The sequence below is a fragment of the Pogona vitticeps genome, chromosome 4 (assembly GCF_051106095.1).
Source record: "Pogona vitticeps strain Pit_001003342236 chromosome 4, PviZW2.1, whole genome shotgun sequence".
Classification (NCBI taxonomy): domain Eukaryota; kingdom Metazoa; phylum Chordata; class Lepidosauria; order Squamata; family Agamidae; genus Pogona; species Pogona vitticeps.
In genome coordinates, this window is record NC_135786.1 from 100750931 (window position 1) to 100770623 (window position 19693).

Genomic DNA, 19693 nt, shown 5'->3' on the forward strand with positions numbered 1-19693 from the left:
TAGCAAGACAAAGAAAGAGATCATCCCATCTCCATTACCTGTGGTGTGCTGGATAGCTCAGTGGTTTAGGTCTGTGGCTGTGGAGCCAGATTCCCCACTGTGCCTCCTTGACAGCCATGGACTCGATCATCCAGAGGGTCCTTTCTGGCTCTGCAGTTCTATCTAAGATTAAGATTATTAGTGTGTATAAAATGTCTGCAATGTCCTTTCCTTTTGAACAGCAAAACACAAATGTGCACAGAAAACATAGAAGGTGTGGCTGTTTATAAAGAAAGGTGTCAACAAGCCATCCAGTGCGTCAACTTTTAAATAAAGCCTCAATTATCCTCAATTTGGACAGATTGTTCAGTTTCTGAATTGTGCTGTTTTGGGCAAAAACACAGGCAGTTGTGAACAAAATAGGCTCTCTCTTTTTTTTTTTGCACAAAACATCATTCTTTCCAATGGAAGTAATCTATGAAAAGATCCAGAAAATGGTAAACTTCCTCACCCTTGCATGTAAGGATGGCACAAATGATTACTGTTGTCCCCCAAGCCTCTGATGTTTTGCTAGATGTGTGCAGTGGAACAGAAGGATTGTGTCTTCTCTGATAGGTGGAGCCTGCCTTCTTCGTTGTTTACCATCATGAGTTCCACTGTCCTGTAGTTACTCCAGTCTTCTCTCTCTCTCTCTCTCTCTCTCTCTCTCTCTCTCTCTGTCACTTACTAATTTGATGGGAAGGGGAAGAGAGAGTGCTATCAAAGTGAACTGGATTCCATTTTTAGTCTGAAGATGTTCTCTAATTGTGGAACATGTTCATCATTATCCTGAGTTCAATTTGTTAACAGCTGGTAAAGAGCCTTTATGTTCTCTTTTTCATATCTCCATATTTTCTGACTGTTTTTCTCTCTTCTCATTGGCATGAAAGAAGTACACATGTCTAGCTTTTTATCTTTTTTTCACAGAGGAATGGCACTGGGGATTTGGGTGGGCATCTGGGCTTCCACAGAGCAAGGGAGTGAATGTTGGACGTTAGATAGGCATCTCGCCCTGTCAGAACAGTTCCATGATTGGGGCAGAGGGGACGTAAATACCACCTTTGCAATTATCCAGGGAATGTGTTGTTGCTTCAGGTTAGCAGTTGCTCTACTTATAACACATACCCAAGCTGTAATGTTTCTTTATAATCTGGCAAAGGCACCCTGAGCACAAACAGGCATAGCTGCTTATCAGCCTCGGTTTTCTTTCATGGCATGGCTAAAGCTGTGAGTGAGTGGCCCACGGCCACACTTGAGCCATGCAGGGTCAGGAGAAGCAATGGAGGAAGAAGAGCTACCTTCTGTGGTGGGAGTTTGACAGAGCGAAGTGAAGGAGGAGGGAGAAAGTGATGGGGAGGAGAGGAAATTGAATGGGTGGCTCTGGGTGGCCAAGAGAAGGGAGGAAGAGGGGGAAAGGGGGACACCAGATGCTTCAGAGATTCACTCTGGGACTGTGGGTTGTCTTGCCAACTGAGGAAAGAGTGGAGGGGGACAGAATCAGATGTCTCAGGTGGTGGGGAAAGCAGGAAGAATTGGTTTTACAGTAATGATCCACAGGGGTTTGGGAGAAAGTCAGCGCTGGGGGACAGAGAAAAAGATAGGTTCCTGTTTTGCAAATTCGATCCAACTTTTCATGGTAGTTCAGTTTTGACCTGAAAAGACTGTCTTCCCATGCAGTGCTGGCGTTTAGTGTGTTCAGTTGGACTTCTGGCTTTGCACAAGAAGATGAGATGAATTTGGAGACGAAGGTGGTTTTGTCCAAAGGAATACCTGACTTAGATAGGTGCTTCGCTTTGCCCAAGAGGTAGGGTGACTTGGTGGTTCAGAATAACTTGCCAGAAAGAGCAGGCTGAGATTTCAAACTCAGGCAGGTACCTGACCTGAACTAAATTCTGAGATAATATTAATTTGGTGATATTTTGGTTAGGCCAAGTCTAACAAGGAGCCTCGTGGCGCAGTGGTTAAACCACTGTACTGCAGCTAAAACTGTGCTCACGGCCTGGGGTTCAAATCCCAGGTAGCCGGCTCAAGGTTGACTCAGCCTTCTATCCTTCCAAGGTCAGTAAAATGAGTACCCAGCTCGCTGGGGAGGGGGGCAATGTGTAGCCTACATAATTAAATTGTAAACCGCCCAGAGAGTGCTTGAAGCGCTATGGTGCGGTATATAAGCAGCACGCTTTGCTTTGCTTTGCTTTAATAAGTAGCAGGCCTCAGTCAAATGAGCTCCAAGTGTTGCTGGGTTAGTTTATTTATTCGTACATTCACGTGTTTATTTCTTTTCTGTCTATCTATAATCTGACCTTCAGTGACAACATTCTGAGAGCTTTCAAATGAAAAACAAATACAATAAAAACAAGAAGGCCACAGACCCATGGTAAAAACTAACATCCAGCAAATATTTTTGAAAAAGATAAACCACGGGGCAAATAGGCAAGTCCACTCCTCTGGGCAAATAGAAAGTATGTGTTGCCTACTGCTGAAGCACTGCTATGATAACAACCAAGGTAACTTCTCTAAAAAGGCCTCTGATGTCCACAAGCAAGTTGTTGTCGTTTAGTCGTTAAGTCATGTCCGACTCTTTGTGACCCCATGGACCAGAGCACGCCAGGCCCTCCTGTCTTCCACTGCCTCCCGGAATTTGGTCAAAGTAATCTGTGTAGTCAAAGTAATGCTGCTCATTAATGAGGAACTGTGCATGTTCCTAATTGTGCAGTCAGATATATGCTCAGGAACAGAACCAACCATCTATGCAGTATTTTTCTTTGCAACATCAGACTTTCCTTTCACTTCCAGGCACGTCCACAGATGAGCATCCTTTCGGCTTTGGCCCAACCACTTCATTAGCTCTGGAGCTACTTGTACTTGTCCTCCGCTCTTCCTCAGTAGCATGTTGGATGCCTTCTGACCTGAGGGGCTCATCTTCTAGGGTCCTATCTTTTAGCCTTTTGTTTCTGATCATGGGGTTTTCTTGGCACAGATACTGGAGTGGCTTGCCAGTTCTTGCTCCAGGTGGATTGTGTTTAGTCGGAAATTTCCACTATGACCTGTCCATCTTGGGTGTCCCTGCATGGCATAGCCTGTAGCTTCTCTGAATTACTCAAGCCCCTTCGTCATGACAAGTCAGCAATCCATGAAGGGGCAACATGTAAGTGCCTGTCATCAAATGTCAGAGGATCCAGTTGAGAGCCCCAGGTGAAGACCAGGGGTTCAGATAGCTTCAGGCAATGCAAGAATGTGGTCCTGTGTGTTATTGAACACTGGGTTGCTTAGGCTTTTCTAGACAACAAAACTGGAAATAGACAAAACTCATGCAGTGCAAGTGTTCAAGTACTGCTGAAATGTCTTACTTGTAGCCAACACACTTTAGCAACTTGTCAGCGGTATTTACACTGATTGTTCTTGTGTACTTTTTATACAGTAACACTAGCAATAGTCCAGTCAAGAAGTTGCTAGACCACTGTGGCCAGACTATTTCTGTCCCAGAAGTATTGCAGCTGACATACCAGCTGAAGGATGGCTCCTTGTGCTGTAGATATTACTTTGATTTCCAGTAACAATGCTATATCAACCAATATCCCCAAGTGACTTAAGCTGTTCAAATATGGGCCTGGGCCTGGGTGAGGTGGGGTGTTGATGGGCACTTGGTCTGAACTCCATAGCTAATGCACTATTTGGGATTTAGATTGGTGTTTGATGTTGACTATAGAGGAACAGCTAATTTGGGTGCCTGAGGTGCACATCTGATTTGACTTTGACTTTTGGAACTTTTACATGACTTGCCCTTATACAGTAGAAAGAATTATTATTTCCATGGTTTGGAAGGGGAAATAGAATGACAACTATATGAATCTGAATCAGCAGCTGTTGTCCATTTACTATAAGGTGTTTGTTGTTTTTAATTTTCTCCAGTGTCCAGGGAGAAGACATACAACCCTAGTGGTCAGAACTCTAGTGCTGATGTGTGCTTGCATAGAGGAAATTGCATCAGTCACAGTAGCAATTTGTTGCTTACTAACAAGGTGTTGGTTCTGCTCCTGAGCATACATCTGATTGCACAATCAGGAACATGCACAGAAGCACAAGCAGCTCCTCGTTAATGAGCAGCAATTTGATCCTTACTCTTAGGCCTGCATAAATCAGAAGCAGGACTTTGACTGCAGGTCATCATGTATGAATCAAGATGCACTCCATAGTCTTTCCCACATTTAATTTTTAAAAAAATTAAATAACCCACAGGTTAGAGTGGGATTACATTTTAAAAAAAGGACTGAAGACAGAAAGTATCTAAAGTACAATTGAACCTAAACTTTCATTTTTAATGAGCGGAGTCGGTAAAATTATTTTCACGTGCTCTGCATTAGAGGGGTTTTTTTTCCCTCCTCAAGATAAGCTGATAGATGTTTACCTTTTTGTGTTTTCCATCCACCTGCATTTCAGAAGCACAATTCTTAGCTTCTTCTTTTTGTTGTGTGCATTCCCCTACCATTCTTAAGCCCATCATTGTACGAACATTTCTGAACTGCACTGAACATCCATAGGCTGCTTTTATCCATTCATTATGCATCATTCGCTCCCAGTGCACAAGTCCTTTTTTGGGGGTAGCTTTAGAATGAATTCTCTCACAGTGACATGCACAGAATATACTAGAGTAGTTCAATTGCATCTCACTAGATTGATAAAGATACAGAGAATCCCATGCCAGTGCTTCAGAAGGCGAGGCTGCTCAGTATGCAGCGCGAAATGCCATCGCTGTCCTCTATTATCTCTTCGAGTGCGAATCTCTTGCTATGTTTCATGGATTCTAAGGTCAAACAGCATGATCTCCCGCACACTGAACCCTCAGAAACATCATCAAAAGAATGCTATTTTACCCGGTAATCCCTGCCTTAAGAAAAATCATATATATTGCTTTCCTTTGCTTATATTCCTCAAATGATAAGGGTTATTGTACTTTATGCTTAAGACTCTTGATGATGAAATAAGCTGTTGAGGTCAAAGGAACCATAGTCACCACCAATATTCACAAAGTTCAACGTTAGCCTTTATCCTTTATTGGTCTTTAAAAGGAATAAGGAATCCAGTGCAATTGAGAGAGACCCAATAAGAAAGCCGTGTTGGAATACAAGAGCAGCATTTCAGAACCAAGGTGGCTTTGGGCCAGCTGAGGCTGTGCTGAATCCAAACTCATCCTAATCTGGAGGTGTTGGAAATCAGTTAGGGCTGTCTCCATCTTGGCCATACAGGCACATTGGTGGTCAAATCCTTAGGTCTGGATTTGGCATAAGTTGACTAATTTATTTTTCCTTTCTCTACCTCACCACCAGGAGATCCTTAGCCAGGAAAACAGCCCTGCTAGCAGATCCCTTTGTGCTTTGTTCTGTGACGCCAGCCAGCAGAAGTAGGTTCTGTCACCATAGCATAGGCGATATGCCAGTGTACATGGATTTCTGCTAGGAAGAGGCTTCTTTCCATTCAAAAGTCCCTTTACCTGGTGCATTTTTAAGATTGCATTACAAGTTAATAGGCAAGATTGGACTCCTAATGGTTATCTGTCTCAAAGGATGACAAACTGAAGGAAGAAGATAACTGATAGTACGAAATCACATGGGGGCCCCTTCTGGTTGCATCTCTATATAAGGCTGTAAAAGACTGTCACCAGTACATGGATGCTTACATAGACAGCTGTGACTGCTGTACTTAATTTAAGAACATGGGAGAATGCATACAAGCAGATCCGAAGGGTCTTTTTGCCAAGTGGCTCCTTATTTCTAAAAGTCCTTCCCAATGGATAACCACTGGCCACTTAAAAGCTGGCTTTGAAAAATGTTTGGACTGCAGCTCTCCCAGTCTGTTTGACTTGCTGGATGGGGATGATGGGAACTAGAGTCCACAAAACATCTGGAGAGCCAGAGGTTTCTCATTTCCATTTTAATGGTTTGCATTTGTACTAGTTGTAAACCAGTAGTGTGTGGGATTTTTAAAAAGCTGTTTAAATCTTACAGATGTATTGCGCTAGTTCCTGAAGTGTTTTAGCAGCTGTTTAGATTGGTAGTATTTTAGCAGAAGCATATTTTTATCTTTCTATTGCTCCAAGCTGCCTGGAGAGAACTTTCCCTAAAATGATTGTTCAGATACATACCAGAGTTGTGCACATTCATATGAAAATATAAAGCACCTTAGTAGACAGCCAGCATGAACAGAGAATTCTGCATTTTCCCCTGTCGATACACTCCACAAGTCACCCTTCTCCCTCAGGTGTAACGCAGGATGCTGTTCTGTCACTATCCATTGGAGTCTGATGCAACTGCCTATCTAGTCAGCTTCTGTATGTTGGGATTAGAAAAGGTGTGCCCTCTTGTTCTTTGGCACAGTCGATGAGATAATTTGGAGCCATTCCTTGGCATCCATCCATCCATCCATCCATCCATCCATCCATCCATCCATCCATCCATCTATCTATCTATCTATTTATTTATTTATTTATTTATTTATTTATTTATTTATTTATTTATTTATTTATTTATTTATTTATTTATTTATTTGGAATCTACTCTGGGCAGCTTATAGAGTATAAAGATAAAAACAACATTAAAATAACTTTGATCAAAGAGCAAAAATTGATAAATAAAACAGGATCCAAGATGGAAAAGAAGCTATGTAATGGGAAGGGGGAAGACCTGCCGGAAGAACCAAGTCTTCAACTTGTTTTTAAAAATTGCCAGCGAGGGTGCTAGTCGAATCTCCAGTGGTAAGGTATTCCAAAGTTGAGGGGCCACCGCTGAGAAGGCCTAGTTTTTTGTTCTCTCCTTCCGGGCCTCTCTCAGGGTTAAACCCCTCAGCCGTCTGGCTTGATTTAGTGACCTGAGTAGAACTAGATGGGGATAGGCGCTCTGCCAGTTATCGAGGCCCTAAACTGTTTAGGTCTTTATATGTAAGCATTAGTACTTTGCAATCAATTAAGGTCCATGAAGGTCCAAAATGTGCATTTTATCTATATCGATCAGCTAGACCCAATTCATCCTTTTTTTCCCCAGTACCCAGCTTTCCTGACAAAAAGACATACAGAAGGAAGTAAATTGTGCTGTCAGTAGAATATACTGACCTGCATTATCCCATTTTAGACAGTTCAGCTATCTCTATCATCTGTTCCCTAGAAGGGTCAGTGGTATGACTTTCTGTCTTTTTACTAGAACTGTCGGGAGCCGGACCTGGGGCTTCTAGTATGCAAAGCATGTCCTATACTCTGGAGTATAGCTCATGATAATATTGGCTTTCCTGTTTTATTGTTGGGATTTTTTTTTCCTATTGTGCTTTGTAAAACTAGAATTAACTGGAATTCTAGTATTAACTGGAATTCTAACTACAGTACTGTATGTCAAAGCATTCCAAAAAAGACTTAGAAAATTCTTTTGAACATTCTTTTGTTTTTGATTTTGCTCTCCAGTGATAGGAATCATACAGGCAGATACATTCAATTCTTCCTCTTTTTAAGCAAATGCATTTGCTCTTTAAAAGCCTTGTGGGATGAAAAAACGGGAATGCTAGCTGAACAGAATATCAGGCCACATATTAAAGACATTCAAGAACTGTGTGGTTCAGTGAAGAAGAAAAAGTGATAAGGAACTTTAAGGTTCACAGTATTCCAATTTCAACAAAAGCTTGTTGAAAGCCCCTACAAAGCATATAGAATGAGGTGGGCAGCTTTGGTCCTCCAGATATTTTTTGACAGTAACCCCAAATCCCTGACTGTTGGCTAAATTGGGTCATCTGCTGGAGGTTTTAAAGCAAAAACATCTGGAAGACTACTGTTCCCCACCTTCAATTTTGGACATTCTTTTCAAGCCTTTGCAAACAAGACACCTTTATGGAATGCTGTATTTTAATTCTCTTCCATTCAAATATTCTGTACATATGGAAGGTTAGCAGATAACAAAGAAGGATTTTAGCATGGAATTCCTGCATACAGTAGGACCACTGTATCTGCAGGGCATTGGTTTTGAGTCCCCCTGCAGATGCTGGAAAACATGGAAGTATTGAATGCTATACATTGCATGGTCTCTGACTCCCTTTAATAGCCAGTTTTGGTAAATTTATTCTACAAAAACATATAAATCCATATTTCTGAGGAGATTTATTTAGTATTTTCTGGCAGCGGGTAAGTTAATCAGACAATATTGATCTGTGGATGGGGATGCCCTACTATATTTTTAACTCCTGTGAGTGCAGTGGTCTGTTTGCTTATTTGTTTGCATTTTTATTTTGTTTTTCAGGACATTGACTCCTTACTTATCCCTGTAGATCGGATTGCGATGTCCAGTGTACTGTCTAGTCGGGTTTTCTGTTTCATTTAGTAAGGGCTGAGGATGTAGGCGAGGCACTTGCACGCTGTGAAACTACTAAAGTATCTCTATTTTACATCCTTTCCCATCTTGGCTATTTAAATCTGCCAAGAGCACAACAGTTGAATGGGTCTCTCATGTCAACAGTGCTTCTCTCCAGGAAGGCCTTGTGCCCTGTTGTTTAAATGAAAGTATAATAGCACCCATTCTTAAGAAAGTTAATTTAGTGAGAGATGATTTGATCAATTACAAACCTAATATTGCTTTCTTGGGCAAGTTGATCGAGAGGGTGGTAGCTAACCAGTTGCAGGCATTCTTGGAAGAAGTTGGTAGTCAGGATCCACTTCAGTTGGAGTTTAGGCCACGACATGATACTGAAACAGAGTTTAGGATCTGAGGGCTCCATACTTGGGTGGTTCTAGTCCTTGATGGCTGATCCCAGATGATACAGCTTTGGGATCCTTTGTCCATCTCCTGGGGCATCTGTTATGAGGTACAATGGAGGTTGACCATCTCCCCAATGCTCTTTAACATCTATATGAAGCCTCTGGGAGAAGTCATATGGAGATTGGAAGCTTGCTGTCACCAGTACACTGATGACACACAGCTCTGTCTCTCCTTTTCTACATATGTGGGTGATGGTGCACAGGTCTTTGAGTGCTGCCTATCTTCAGTAATGGATTGGACAAGGACCAATAAACTAAAACAGAATCCAGATAAGATGGAGATCCTGCTATAAGCAGGGTCATCAGAATGGTTGGAGGGAAATTGATCAGGCCTCAATGGGATTCGTTCAATAGTTGGGCTCTACTCTTGGACTCAGTACTCTCTATGGAGGCTCAAATATCTATTGTGGCCAAGAGTGCCTTTTATCAACATTGGTTAATTGCTCAGTTGTACCCTTACCTGGATAAGAAATGCCTAGCAACAGTGGTTCATACATTAATAATCTCAGAAATAGACTACTGCAATGTGCTCTTCCTAGGGCTACCCTTGAAAACAGTATGGAAACTTCAGCAGGTCCAAAATGTGGTCGTGTTTAGTCGTTTAGTCGTGTCCGACTCTTCGTGACCCCATGGACCAGAGAACGCCAGGCCCTCCTGTCTTCTACTGCCTCCCGGAGTTGTGTCAGGTTCATGTTGGTTGCTTCGCAGACACTGTCCAGCCATCTCATCCTCGGTCGTCCCCTTCTCCTCTTGCCGTCACACTTTCCCAACATCAGGGTCTTTTCCAGGGAGTCTTTTCTTCTCATTAGATGGCCAAAGTACTGGAGCCTCAGCTTCAGGATCTGTCCTTCCAGTGAGCACTCAGGGTTGATTTCCTTTAGAACTGATAGGTTTGTTCTCCTTGCAGTCCAGGGGATTCTCAAGAGCCTCCTCCAGCACCACAATTCAAAGGCATCAATTCTTCGGCGGTCTGCTTTCTTTATGGTCCAGCTCTCACTTCCATACATCACGACAGGAAAAACCATAGCTTTGACTATTCGGACTTTTGTTGGCAAGGTGATGTCTCTGCTTTTCAAGATGCTGTCCAGATTTGTCATCGCTTTCCTCCCAAGAAGAAGGCGCCTTTTAATTTCAGGGCTGCTGTCTCCATCTGCAGTGATCATGGAGCCCAGGAAGATAAAATTTGACACTGCCTCCATATCTTCCCCTTCTATTTCCCAGGAGGTGATGGGACCAGTGGCCATGATCTTAGTTTTTTTGATGTTGAGTTTCAGACCGTTTTTTGCACTCTCCTCTTTCACTCTCATTACAAGGTTCTTTAATTCCTCCTCACTTTCTGCCATCAGAGTGGTATCATCTGCATATCGGAGGTTGTTGATATTTCTTCCGGCAATCTTAATTCCGGCTTGGGTTTCTTCCAGTCCAGCCTTCCGCATGATGTATTCTGCATATAAGTTAAATAAGCTGGGGGACAATATACAGCCTTGCCGTACTCCTTTCCCAATTTTGAACCACTCAGTTGTTCCATGACCAGTTCTAACTGTTGCTTCCTGTCCCACATATAGGTTTCTCAGGAGACAGATAAAGTGGTCAGGCACTCCCATTTCTTTAAGAAAATGTGGTCACCAGACTGATTACTGGGACTAGTACATTTGATCATGTCTCTCCAGTTTTGGCATGCCTTCATTGCCCCCCTGTTACTTTCCATCCTCATTTTGTGGTTCTGGCTATGACCTGTAAAGCCCTTAATGGTTTAGGACCTTCTCTCCCAGAAATTAACTATCCATCTCACCCACTGCTCTCAATCCATGTTGTTAAAAGTTGAGAGAGCAAAAAAGTGAAAATGAGGAATTGTCCCTTTTTGATTGTGGAATTGATCTCTGGAATAAATTGCTGACAAAGATATGCCAGGCTTCGTCCCTTCTTTGCGTTTAGAAAGATGATCCATAACAAATTTTTTAAAACTAATTCTAGATTTTTATAGGGTTATTCATAGTTATGGTTACTGGGTATAGTGGATAGTCTAAAGTTGCAAATAACCAACTTGGGTTCTTTTTAAGGAGAAAGGTAGGATAAAAATATTTTAAATAAATAACTAAAATATACTAGTTTCATGTAGATAGTGAATAGTATCAAAGGTAAGCCAGAAGTCTGTAGAACATCATATGCCAAAGACTGTGAGCTCATTAAATCATAGAAATCTAGAGCTAAAAGATACATCGAAGTCACCACAAGTTCAGGAAGTCCACAGTATCCCTCACACATAGCCATGCAAGTTCTGAAAACCTTAAACAAAGAAGATTCCACCATCTTCTTCCCTGTCTGTTCTAAAACAGCTCTTACCATCAAGATGGTCTTCCTGTTGTTTAACTGAATCCATTTGACTCTGTTCCTACACTATGGAGCAGTAGAAGGCAGTCTTGCTTCATCTGCTAGATATTACCCTTTCAGATATTACCTCTCAGTTTTCTTCAGGCTAAACATATCCAACTCTCTCCATCATTTCTTATGGGGCTTGCTTGGTTTATAGATCGTTCATCATCTTTGGCATCTTCCCCTGGACATACTCTAGCTTCCTGGGTTTGTGATGCCAAGAACTGAACACAGTACTCTAGATGAGGTCCGACAAAAGCAGAATAGAGTGGTACCATTATTCCCCTGGATTTAGATACTGTACTTCTGTTGGTGTAGCCTAGTACTGCATTCATTTCTTTGCTGCTACATCCAGCTGAGTCAAACAGGGATGCTCCAGCACCATCTACTGGGTATGATCCATGTGGAAACATTGGACTCACAGCAATACAGCTCCACAGTGCCCAGTCCCTCAAGTAATTTCAAAAGGATATCATGCTTCAAGGGTTCAAAAACTGTCAAGTGGTCCAGGAGGACTAAGTGGACCACACACAACCCTTTCAGTCTCTGCCCTTGGCCATCAATCCGTCCATGCCTTGTCTCATTCTCCAATTGTACTGGAAAACCTGATATAAGTAGGTTCAGATAATCAGTATCATCCAATGAATTTCAATGCTGCTGTGTTTCAGCCATCTTAGTCATGAATGGCCTATAATTAGGGAAAACCCATAAGTCAAGGGAGGGTTTTCCCCCGCCTTACCTGCTCTTTCAGCAGGAGGGGACAACTGTGTCACATTCTCTTACACAGTAGAGTATTCAGCTGTCCCATAAATACACACATTCAGTAGAGTATTCAGCTGTCCCAGAAATGCATAAATTCAGCATAAAGTGGCAACAGTCAAACTAGAGTGAAGTGAGAATTCCAGCAAAAGGTAAGACTGTGGTATGAAGTTGCTTCTAACAGGCTGAAACCACCATGCAACAGAGTGAAGTAATTTATTTAAGACGGGGATGTGGTAAAACAGAGAAAGGAGGGACCTGTATCTGACTAGTGCAAGACAGGCACTATTTGGCCTTCATGACATGTAATGTCTTGGGATGGCACTGGCATGGCAACTCTCTTAATACCTTAGAGTAGAACCTCTCCCCTTTCCAGAGCTTCTATTTTTTTTAACAATTAAACTCAGCTTTTCTTATCCCAATAATTTTTTTAAAAAAAGAATTATAATCAAATGACAGTCCAGGATATTTTAAAGTGTGTGAAGAAAATGAAGTCTTTTTAAGGACATTTAGCCCCATAAATGTAGAGTAATTAAACTGTCTGCTTTTCAGAGCCCATTTTATAAGTCTATTGATGAGGAGTTTTCTTCATGCCAATGTTGATTAAAAATAAAAGTTGCTTTTTAATATTTCCAGCTTGAAAGAGCAGTTCCTTAAATAACAGCTTGTCATGGGTTGTCATGAGCTTCAGCTGTAGAGGGGATGTATACTGCACTTACCTGGCTACTGTTTGTCTTCAAAAATTCCTTAGAACCACTAGAAAAATGCTTTACCGTGGAGATGTATGTTTGGGTTGCCATTTGCTCTAGGTCACATCATCCTTTAATGAAAGCCAGAAATGGCACTTCTTCATTTGCACTAAATAAATTATAATCTTGCCCATGCCTTGTGCTGGTTAGCCTTAATTACTCATCATTCCATGGAACAGGTGACAAATGCCCACAGAAGTAGAATCTGTCTAACCACCCAATGTTAAACTATGAGTAAAATAATCAAGCATAGTTGCTTAAATATCTGGGCACCTCTCCAGCATCTACTTGGTGGTGATTTTAAACCATTTCTGACATCTACTGGAAAGAAATCGCAGTGCTTTAATGCTGATGAAAAACACTCCCTGATCTAGAAAGCCTTTTCAGTTCCTTGAAGAATGTTTAGAAAGTGGTTTTCAATTCATGGAAGGAGTTTAGTACATAATCCAAAACCTTGGGAGAGAAGACCTTGTAATGTCATAGGAATGCAGTTTAGATATGTATAATAAGTTAGCAGAAATGGCAATCCTATGCTGTTTGGTTGAAATAGCTCCATTAAATCAGTGCTTAAGTCCATATGTACAGGGTGATATACTGTGAAATTGCACATGGCCACATCAAGACATCTGCAGAGCTGCAAGCTACAAGCATTTTCATTTGTTCTTGTTGTTGTGTCATCAGTTCACCCCAACGTATGGTAAACCTATGAATGAGCAATCTTCAAAATATCCTGCCCTCAACTGTCCTGTTTAACTCTTGTAAACTCCAGCCTGTGGATTCAATCCATCTCATATTTGGCCTTCCTCTTTTCCTGCTGCCTGCCACCTTTCCCAGTGTTATTGTCTTTTCCAGAAAATCCTGCCTTCTCATGATGTCCAAAGTAGGACAACCTCAATTTCATCATTTTTGCCTCCAGAGAAAATTCAACCTTGATTTTGTCTAGGACCCATTTGTTTGTCTTTCTGGCAGTCCAAGGTATCCACAAAGCTCTCATAGAAATTCTTTTCCTTGGAGAATATGATTATGTGAAATGAAGTAGTGACAAAACTATCACAGACAGGGATTTAGGGGGATGTGTAGACTTCCAGGTGTTATTCGGCTGCCAGCTTCTAGCATCCCTTGTTGTGGAACACAGAAGATAAAACTGGAAAGCCTCATGTTTCCTTCAGAACAAAGAGTAGATCAAAGGCAGTTCTTTTTATTACGGAAGTTTTCAAATTTTTCTGCTAACTCAACTCAGTGTTAAAGAGTAAACTCATCTGATCTTTTTTTTCTACTTTTCATGATCACCTTGTGGTGGAATTTCATAGGGAAAGTAGTTGTGTAAATGCTTCAGTGCAAATTACATTTCACATGCCTTGGAAACATGATCCTTATTTTTTTAAGATTAGCTGCCTTGGAAAATCCAACTTTAACTTATTTTGCAGCTAAAAAAATGTGGTGTTCTTACTATGTACTGCTGTTTCACCTATAGTAGCCTCCAGAAATATATAACTGTATCAGAAAGGTACCACGTTTGCACTGCACTTTGCCCTTGCATGACAGCCCCTCATATAATTGCCTGTTGTGGTTGTTACCTCAGGTGCCTGTAACAACGTAGAATTGCCACCAGAAGAGCACATGAGTAAGATTCATAAAACCTCTGTGCTTTTCCCAAAGCAAATGAGCTGATTTGCAAGACTGTTGTACAAGTTTTAAGGCAGGCTTCTCCAGTCTGATGCCCTCTAGCATCGTCACTGTTGGCTGAGGATTGTGTGCATTATAGTCCAACACTTCAGAAGGGCATCAGGTTCAGGAATGGGGCACTAGGATAAAGAATGTGTTTTGGAATAATGTGTCCTCTTCTTCACTTGCTATGCTTTGTGGTGATTTTCTCTACATTAACCCCGTCCTCTGACACTCAAGACTTTTGAAGTGTTGTCTGCACGCTTTTTAACGGAATGTTCCTCATCTCGAAAGAGACCATAAAGGGGGGGGGGATTTCTAAACACAGAAACAGAGGAAAGCAACAATAGTAATTCAGGTTCTATACAGTGCTGTGGGGGCCTCTTCAACATAAGACAGCTGTGAGCTTCAATAGATCTTAACCTAGGTTGTATGTCAGTGGCATCACTACCGTTAGAAGAATATGTAGCGGTCTTGAAAAGATAGCAAGCTTTGTATCACATTTTTAAATCTCAGAGCTAAAGAAAGGATTTTGTCAGCTTTGCTAACCCATGTACCAAAATAATTTGCCTGGATGTAGAAGCCATGCACCTAACTCAGGCAGAAAGTGCTGTTTCTGGCTTTGCCTCAGGCAGCAAAATATCTTGGTTTGGCTTTTTGTAAAATAGAATTTTCTGTCTATATAGACAGCTAGGGTTGTAAAAAAAAGCATGGTATATTTATGTTCATGCAACTGTAAATTTGTGTAAAGTTTAAAAGTTGGGCAGGAAGGGGGGATGGAGATTAGTATAGTATTTTGAATTTGTTTTGGCTTTTTCATGTTTGGAAAGGTTATACATACGTTTTTAAAAATGCTTTGGATTTTTCTGTTTGTTTTAATTGTTGCTGATAAGCTGGCTTAGAGAAAAGTAAATTTCAAAAGCAGGCATAAATTATATATGGAGAAATGACAAGCTACCAATGACCAGTTATTTCTAATGAGTTCTTTTTACCAATAGCAAGCATATAACCAAGTTACATTAAGGTTGTCACATTGGGATGTCATTGTAACAAATAATTATTTCACTCATGTTGTAGTAGACTATAATTTTTTGTAATTTTTTTAGTTGTGAGTGCATACCCTCAATAAATAATAGAGGGGGGAATATCACATGGTACAAATCCCAGATTGTGCTGTTGCCTCATACTGTGTTGTGAACCTTGAGGCAGTGATGAGGCATGCAAGGGAATTAATGCAAATCTGTGCAACTATCTTGGCAATATGTAAGTGGTCATTCTAGTTCAATATCATTTCACCAAGCATGTCTTCATTAAAAAACACACACATATGAGCTAATTCAGCTGAGGAACTGGGCTTCAATCCAAAATCTTACGTTGAATAAAATATATTAGGGCACAACTAGACAAAGAAATTTGGAGCAATCCAGGCCATGTTTTAAAGACTTGTCTTTGGTGCAGTCTATTTTATCTCATGTTTCAGTGATCCTTCCATTTACATAGACATTTCTTCTCCCATGAGAAGGATCCAGACAACACTTCAGATCATTCCCATTTGTCCTTTTTTCAATGATTGATGCTCCTACCCCTTTCTCCACCTTTTGCTGTTGTCATTCTACATTCCATGGTGACTTCACTTTTGTTGTTCTTGTTTCATCTACTAAGTGGCATAACACTACTGCAATACATCAGTCTAGCACAGATACTCCCTTATATCTGAAATAGTGTTGCATGATTTAGGAGTTTTTTTAAAAAAAAACTGAGAAGAGGAAAATAAAGGAGAGAGTTTCTCCATCATCCTTTCTATTGTCACAGCCCATTGCATATGTCACAATGCGGTAAGTGAAGAGAAGGCTGCCCACAGCTCTATTTGGGAATGAATTAAGCAAGCACACAAACTGCGGAACAAGGTAATCAGGAGTGATCCCAATCTCTCCAAATAAGCTGTAGCCCTAATGCTATGCCAGAAGGAAGCAGGCTGGATCACTCTTACTTTAAACAAATGTAGTTGTCAGAAAATAGGATGATGCAAACCACACCAAAAGTGAACCAAATAATGAACAATATACTCGTCTAGTCACCCACTTAATCTAAAATGCCAGCAGACTTTTCTGTTTTGCTGTGAGAGACTAATACAGCTAACCCCTAAAACAAGGATAGCTGGGTGAGGTTTGAGTTTTCTGTTTGCAATCTCCAGCTCCTGTATACTTTCTCTCTCTCTCTCTCTCTTTCTCTCTCTCACACACACACACACACACAAAAAAAATTTGAAGGTACATGTGTGTGTGTGTGTGTGTGTGTGTGTGTGTGTATGTACCTTCCAATTGCCAAGGTTCTGAGAAAGCAGGAATGACAGTTTACTCTATAGATTTGTCCATGGAATATAATATACCAATGTGAATTATTCTGGCTTTGTTGATTTGAGGGAAGGGTTTAGGCATCAGACCCTAAAAGTTTTCATGCAGTTACTTCTTTTTTGATTTAGTATACACCAGGCAGCAATATCCAGCCGTCACAGCATTGATGCATGAAAGCAATTTGAAATGGTTCTGGGTGGTTCTTGTTATTGTTAAACCAAGTAAGTTAAAACAGCAACAAGAAAAACATACTTGGGCATTTTGTTGTTGTTGTTATGTAGATGTTTCTTGCCAAAAGCAGAATTTCAGTTGGAGCAAAACAGGTTGAAATGAGATCTTCACTTGTGATAACACCTTGGTTCTCTCTTCCCCCCCCCCTTTCCTCTCTCTCCCTTTCTTTTGTCAGGTGCAAGTGCAATCTTCATGCCACTGGCTGCAGAGAAGAAAACAAAAGATTGCTATGTGAATGTGAGCACAACACAACAGGCCCAGACTGTGGGAAATGTAAGAAGAATTATCAGGGACGGCCATGGAGCCCAGGCTCCTACCTCCCCATTCCTAGGGGCACAGCAAATATCTGTGAGTATTTGGGCACAACGGTGGTGCCACGGTAGTGATACGATCTCAATAGAACAGGTGGCTTAGACTCAAAGCAAACATGGGTTATCCTACCTTTGTGGAAAACTAAAATGCTTACAGGCTGTGCAGTCCTGCTGGCTTGAAAGGAAGTCCCTCTGTGGTCAAGGGCTTGAGGTTTTAAAGTTTAGCCTGGAATCTTAAGTCTGTTCAAAGTAATAATCCATCAGGTCCCTTCCAGCTCTGCCGTTCTTAGACAATGGTGATGATCATTATTATATAATTAGCCAAAAATAATGGCATGCATTCACAGGAAGCATTTCATCAGATTTTCAATACCATCCTGTGCATGTCTGCCCAGAAATAAGCCCCAGTGCATTTACTGGGACTTGTTGCAAAATCACTATGTATATAGCAGCTTTCCCTCAGCCTGTTGCTAGCTGCAAATGTGCTGAGTTATAACTCCCAGCATTCCCATTTCATGCTAGTTATGGTGATGGGAATTGTAAGCTATCACATCTGGAAGGCAGTAGGTAGGGAATGACTGGTGCATCCACCAGTGCAGTAGCTTTCCTTCTTGCTTTAATTTATGTGCACCGTAACATGTACCAATAATAATAGTATTGCCCTTTGTTCTATCACATGACAATTCAAGTCATCTGAACTTCTTATTTTTCATATCCTCTTTACAGTGCACAAATGCTAGACATATAAAGGAAGGGAGGAACATATATTAACAGCCTATAATATGGCAATCATTTTATAGCTCTGGGAGAAAATCAGCATATAAACAAACAATTGATTTTGTTTACTTCCCATTCTTTCTCCATCACAGCAACCTTGTCAAATAGGTTAGGCTAAGAGACTGTGATGCATCCCCAGTTCTAGTAAGATTCACAACAAAGCAGAGATGTAAACCTGGCTCTTACCAATCCTGAGCCAACACTCTGAGCACTGCTCAACACTGGTTCACACTAAGGATGTAATTGAAATTCACAGTTTTTCTGCCCTCGACAAGAAATGTTTCTTGATACATCATGAAATCCCTTCAAAAAACTGTCGGTCATTTTGAGAATTGTTGACGCTACATGAGATCAAAACAGCCAGGGATGTTTTTGGTCAGCAGCAGCTTTATTAAAACAAAACAAAACAAAACAAAGCCACCCTTGCATGTTGCACAAGAAATCTTGCATTTCATGAAACAAAAGAACTCGAATTGTACATTAATTTTTTTTTTCACACACAAACAGTTTTTAATGGAAAATGCAAGGTTTTTGTAAAAAAAAAATATATATAACTTTTTTGGTGCAAAAACCACTTCTGGGAAGTTTTTGCAAAGTCCCAAAATGGGAAAAACACACAAAACCTAACATAATCTCTGCTAGCAAGGATAAATGGTTTTAATATGTTTTTTCATGCTCATCTGCAAGAATAAAATAAGTGAAGATTTACATCCCTACTTCACACATAGTGATGCACCAGAGCTATGCTTATGTATAACACAGGCTTGTGCTCTTTCAAAGTGCAGAAATGCCATGGTTTGAGGTTCTATCTGTTGCTTAGCATTCATGATGTTGAGGATCTTAGAGATCTTGAAAGTATAAGACCCAGTGATGCAGAAGTTGTTGCAACTGGCTGTCCCTAATACATAACTGCTCATGCAAGAGGTAAGTATACATGGGTCACTCTTTTTACTCTTCCTCATCCTCTTTGTTTGACTGTGGTCAGAGTTAGATGCTGTTTCAGATTCAAGAGTTGTATGGTCACAGAAAAAAAGGGAAAGGACATCTGTTAGGTTCACATTTTGTATATTGTGCCTCTCACACACAATGGAATCTCATCCAGAAATATCTCTTTGTGCATTGTGGGTGCCATTGACCCTGGGAATTTTGTGGAAGTCTTCCTTCCGTGCATCTTGCTGTAGCAGGAGAACAAAAACAACTATTAATAAGCTAGTGAAGAACAATTGGCATGATGCAATCAATGTTAAATCCTTTGAAGTCCTGACTATTTCATTGAGAGACATTAAAGCTGGTGCTTACTCTCATGTTGAAATCTTACCAGTGCTTCGCTTTATGGCTGGATGGTTTCCTATATGCCTATTCTTCTAGCTAAAGGTGTTGTGAACAGCCCAGTTCAGACTGGGGAGCAGGGTGTGCTATGAAGGAAAGGGCACCAAAACCAAGAAATTCAAGAATCCATTCTGCCATGCTTGCAAATGAGGTCTGCATCAACTTGAATTCTTGCTCATTTGACTTTTGTTCTAAATTTTTCAGAGGGTGGTCAGAAGGAACAAGCAGAATATAAGCTGTCCAGACTTTTTGTAGTCAAAGTTATTCGTTGTTTTTTTAACGGAAGTCTGGAGTTCTGCCCGGTTTAAAAGAGAGCGAGAGAGAGAATAAGAGAGAGAGAGA

The 19693-nt window shown here is 40.9% G+C and overlaps 1 protein-coding gene across 9 annotated transcripts in view; it reads left to right on the top strand.

The window, feature by feature from the left end:
* Positions 1-19693, top strand: part of NTNG1 (netrin G1) — a 314667-nt gene that overhangs the window by 205876 nt on the left and 89098 nt on the right. For all 9 annotated transcript variants that reach the window (XM_078391824.1, XM_020784658.3, XM_020784655.3 and 6 more), the window contains exon 4: positions 17110-17282. In XM_078391824.1, the coding sequence (XP_078247950.1) occupies positions 17110-17282 (173 nt within the window). The remainder of the gene's footprint in view (positions 1-17109; positions 17283-19693) is intronic.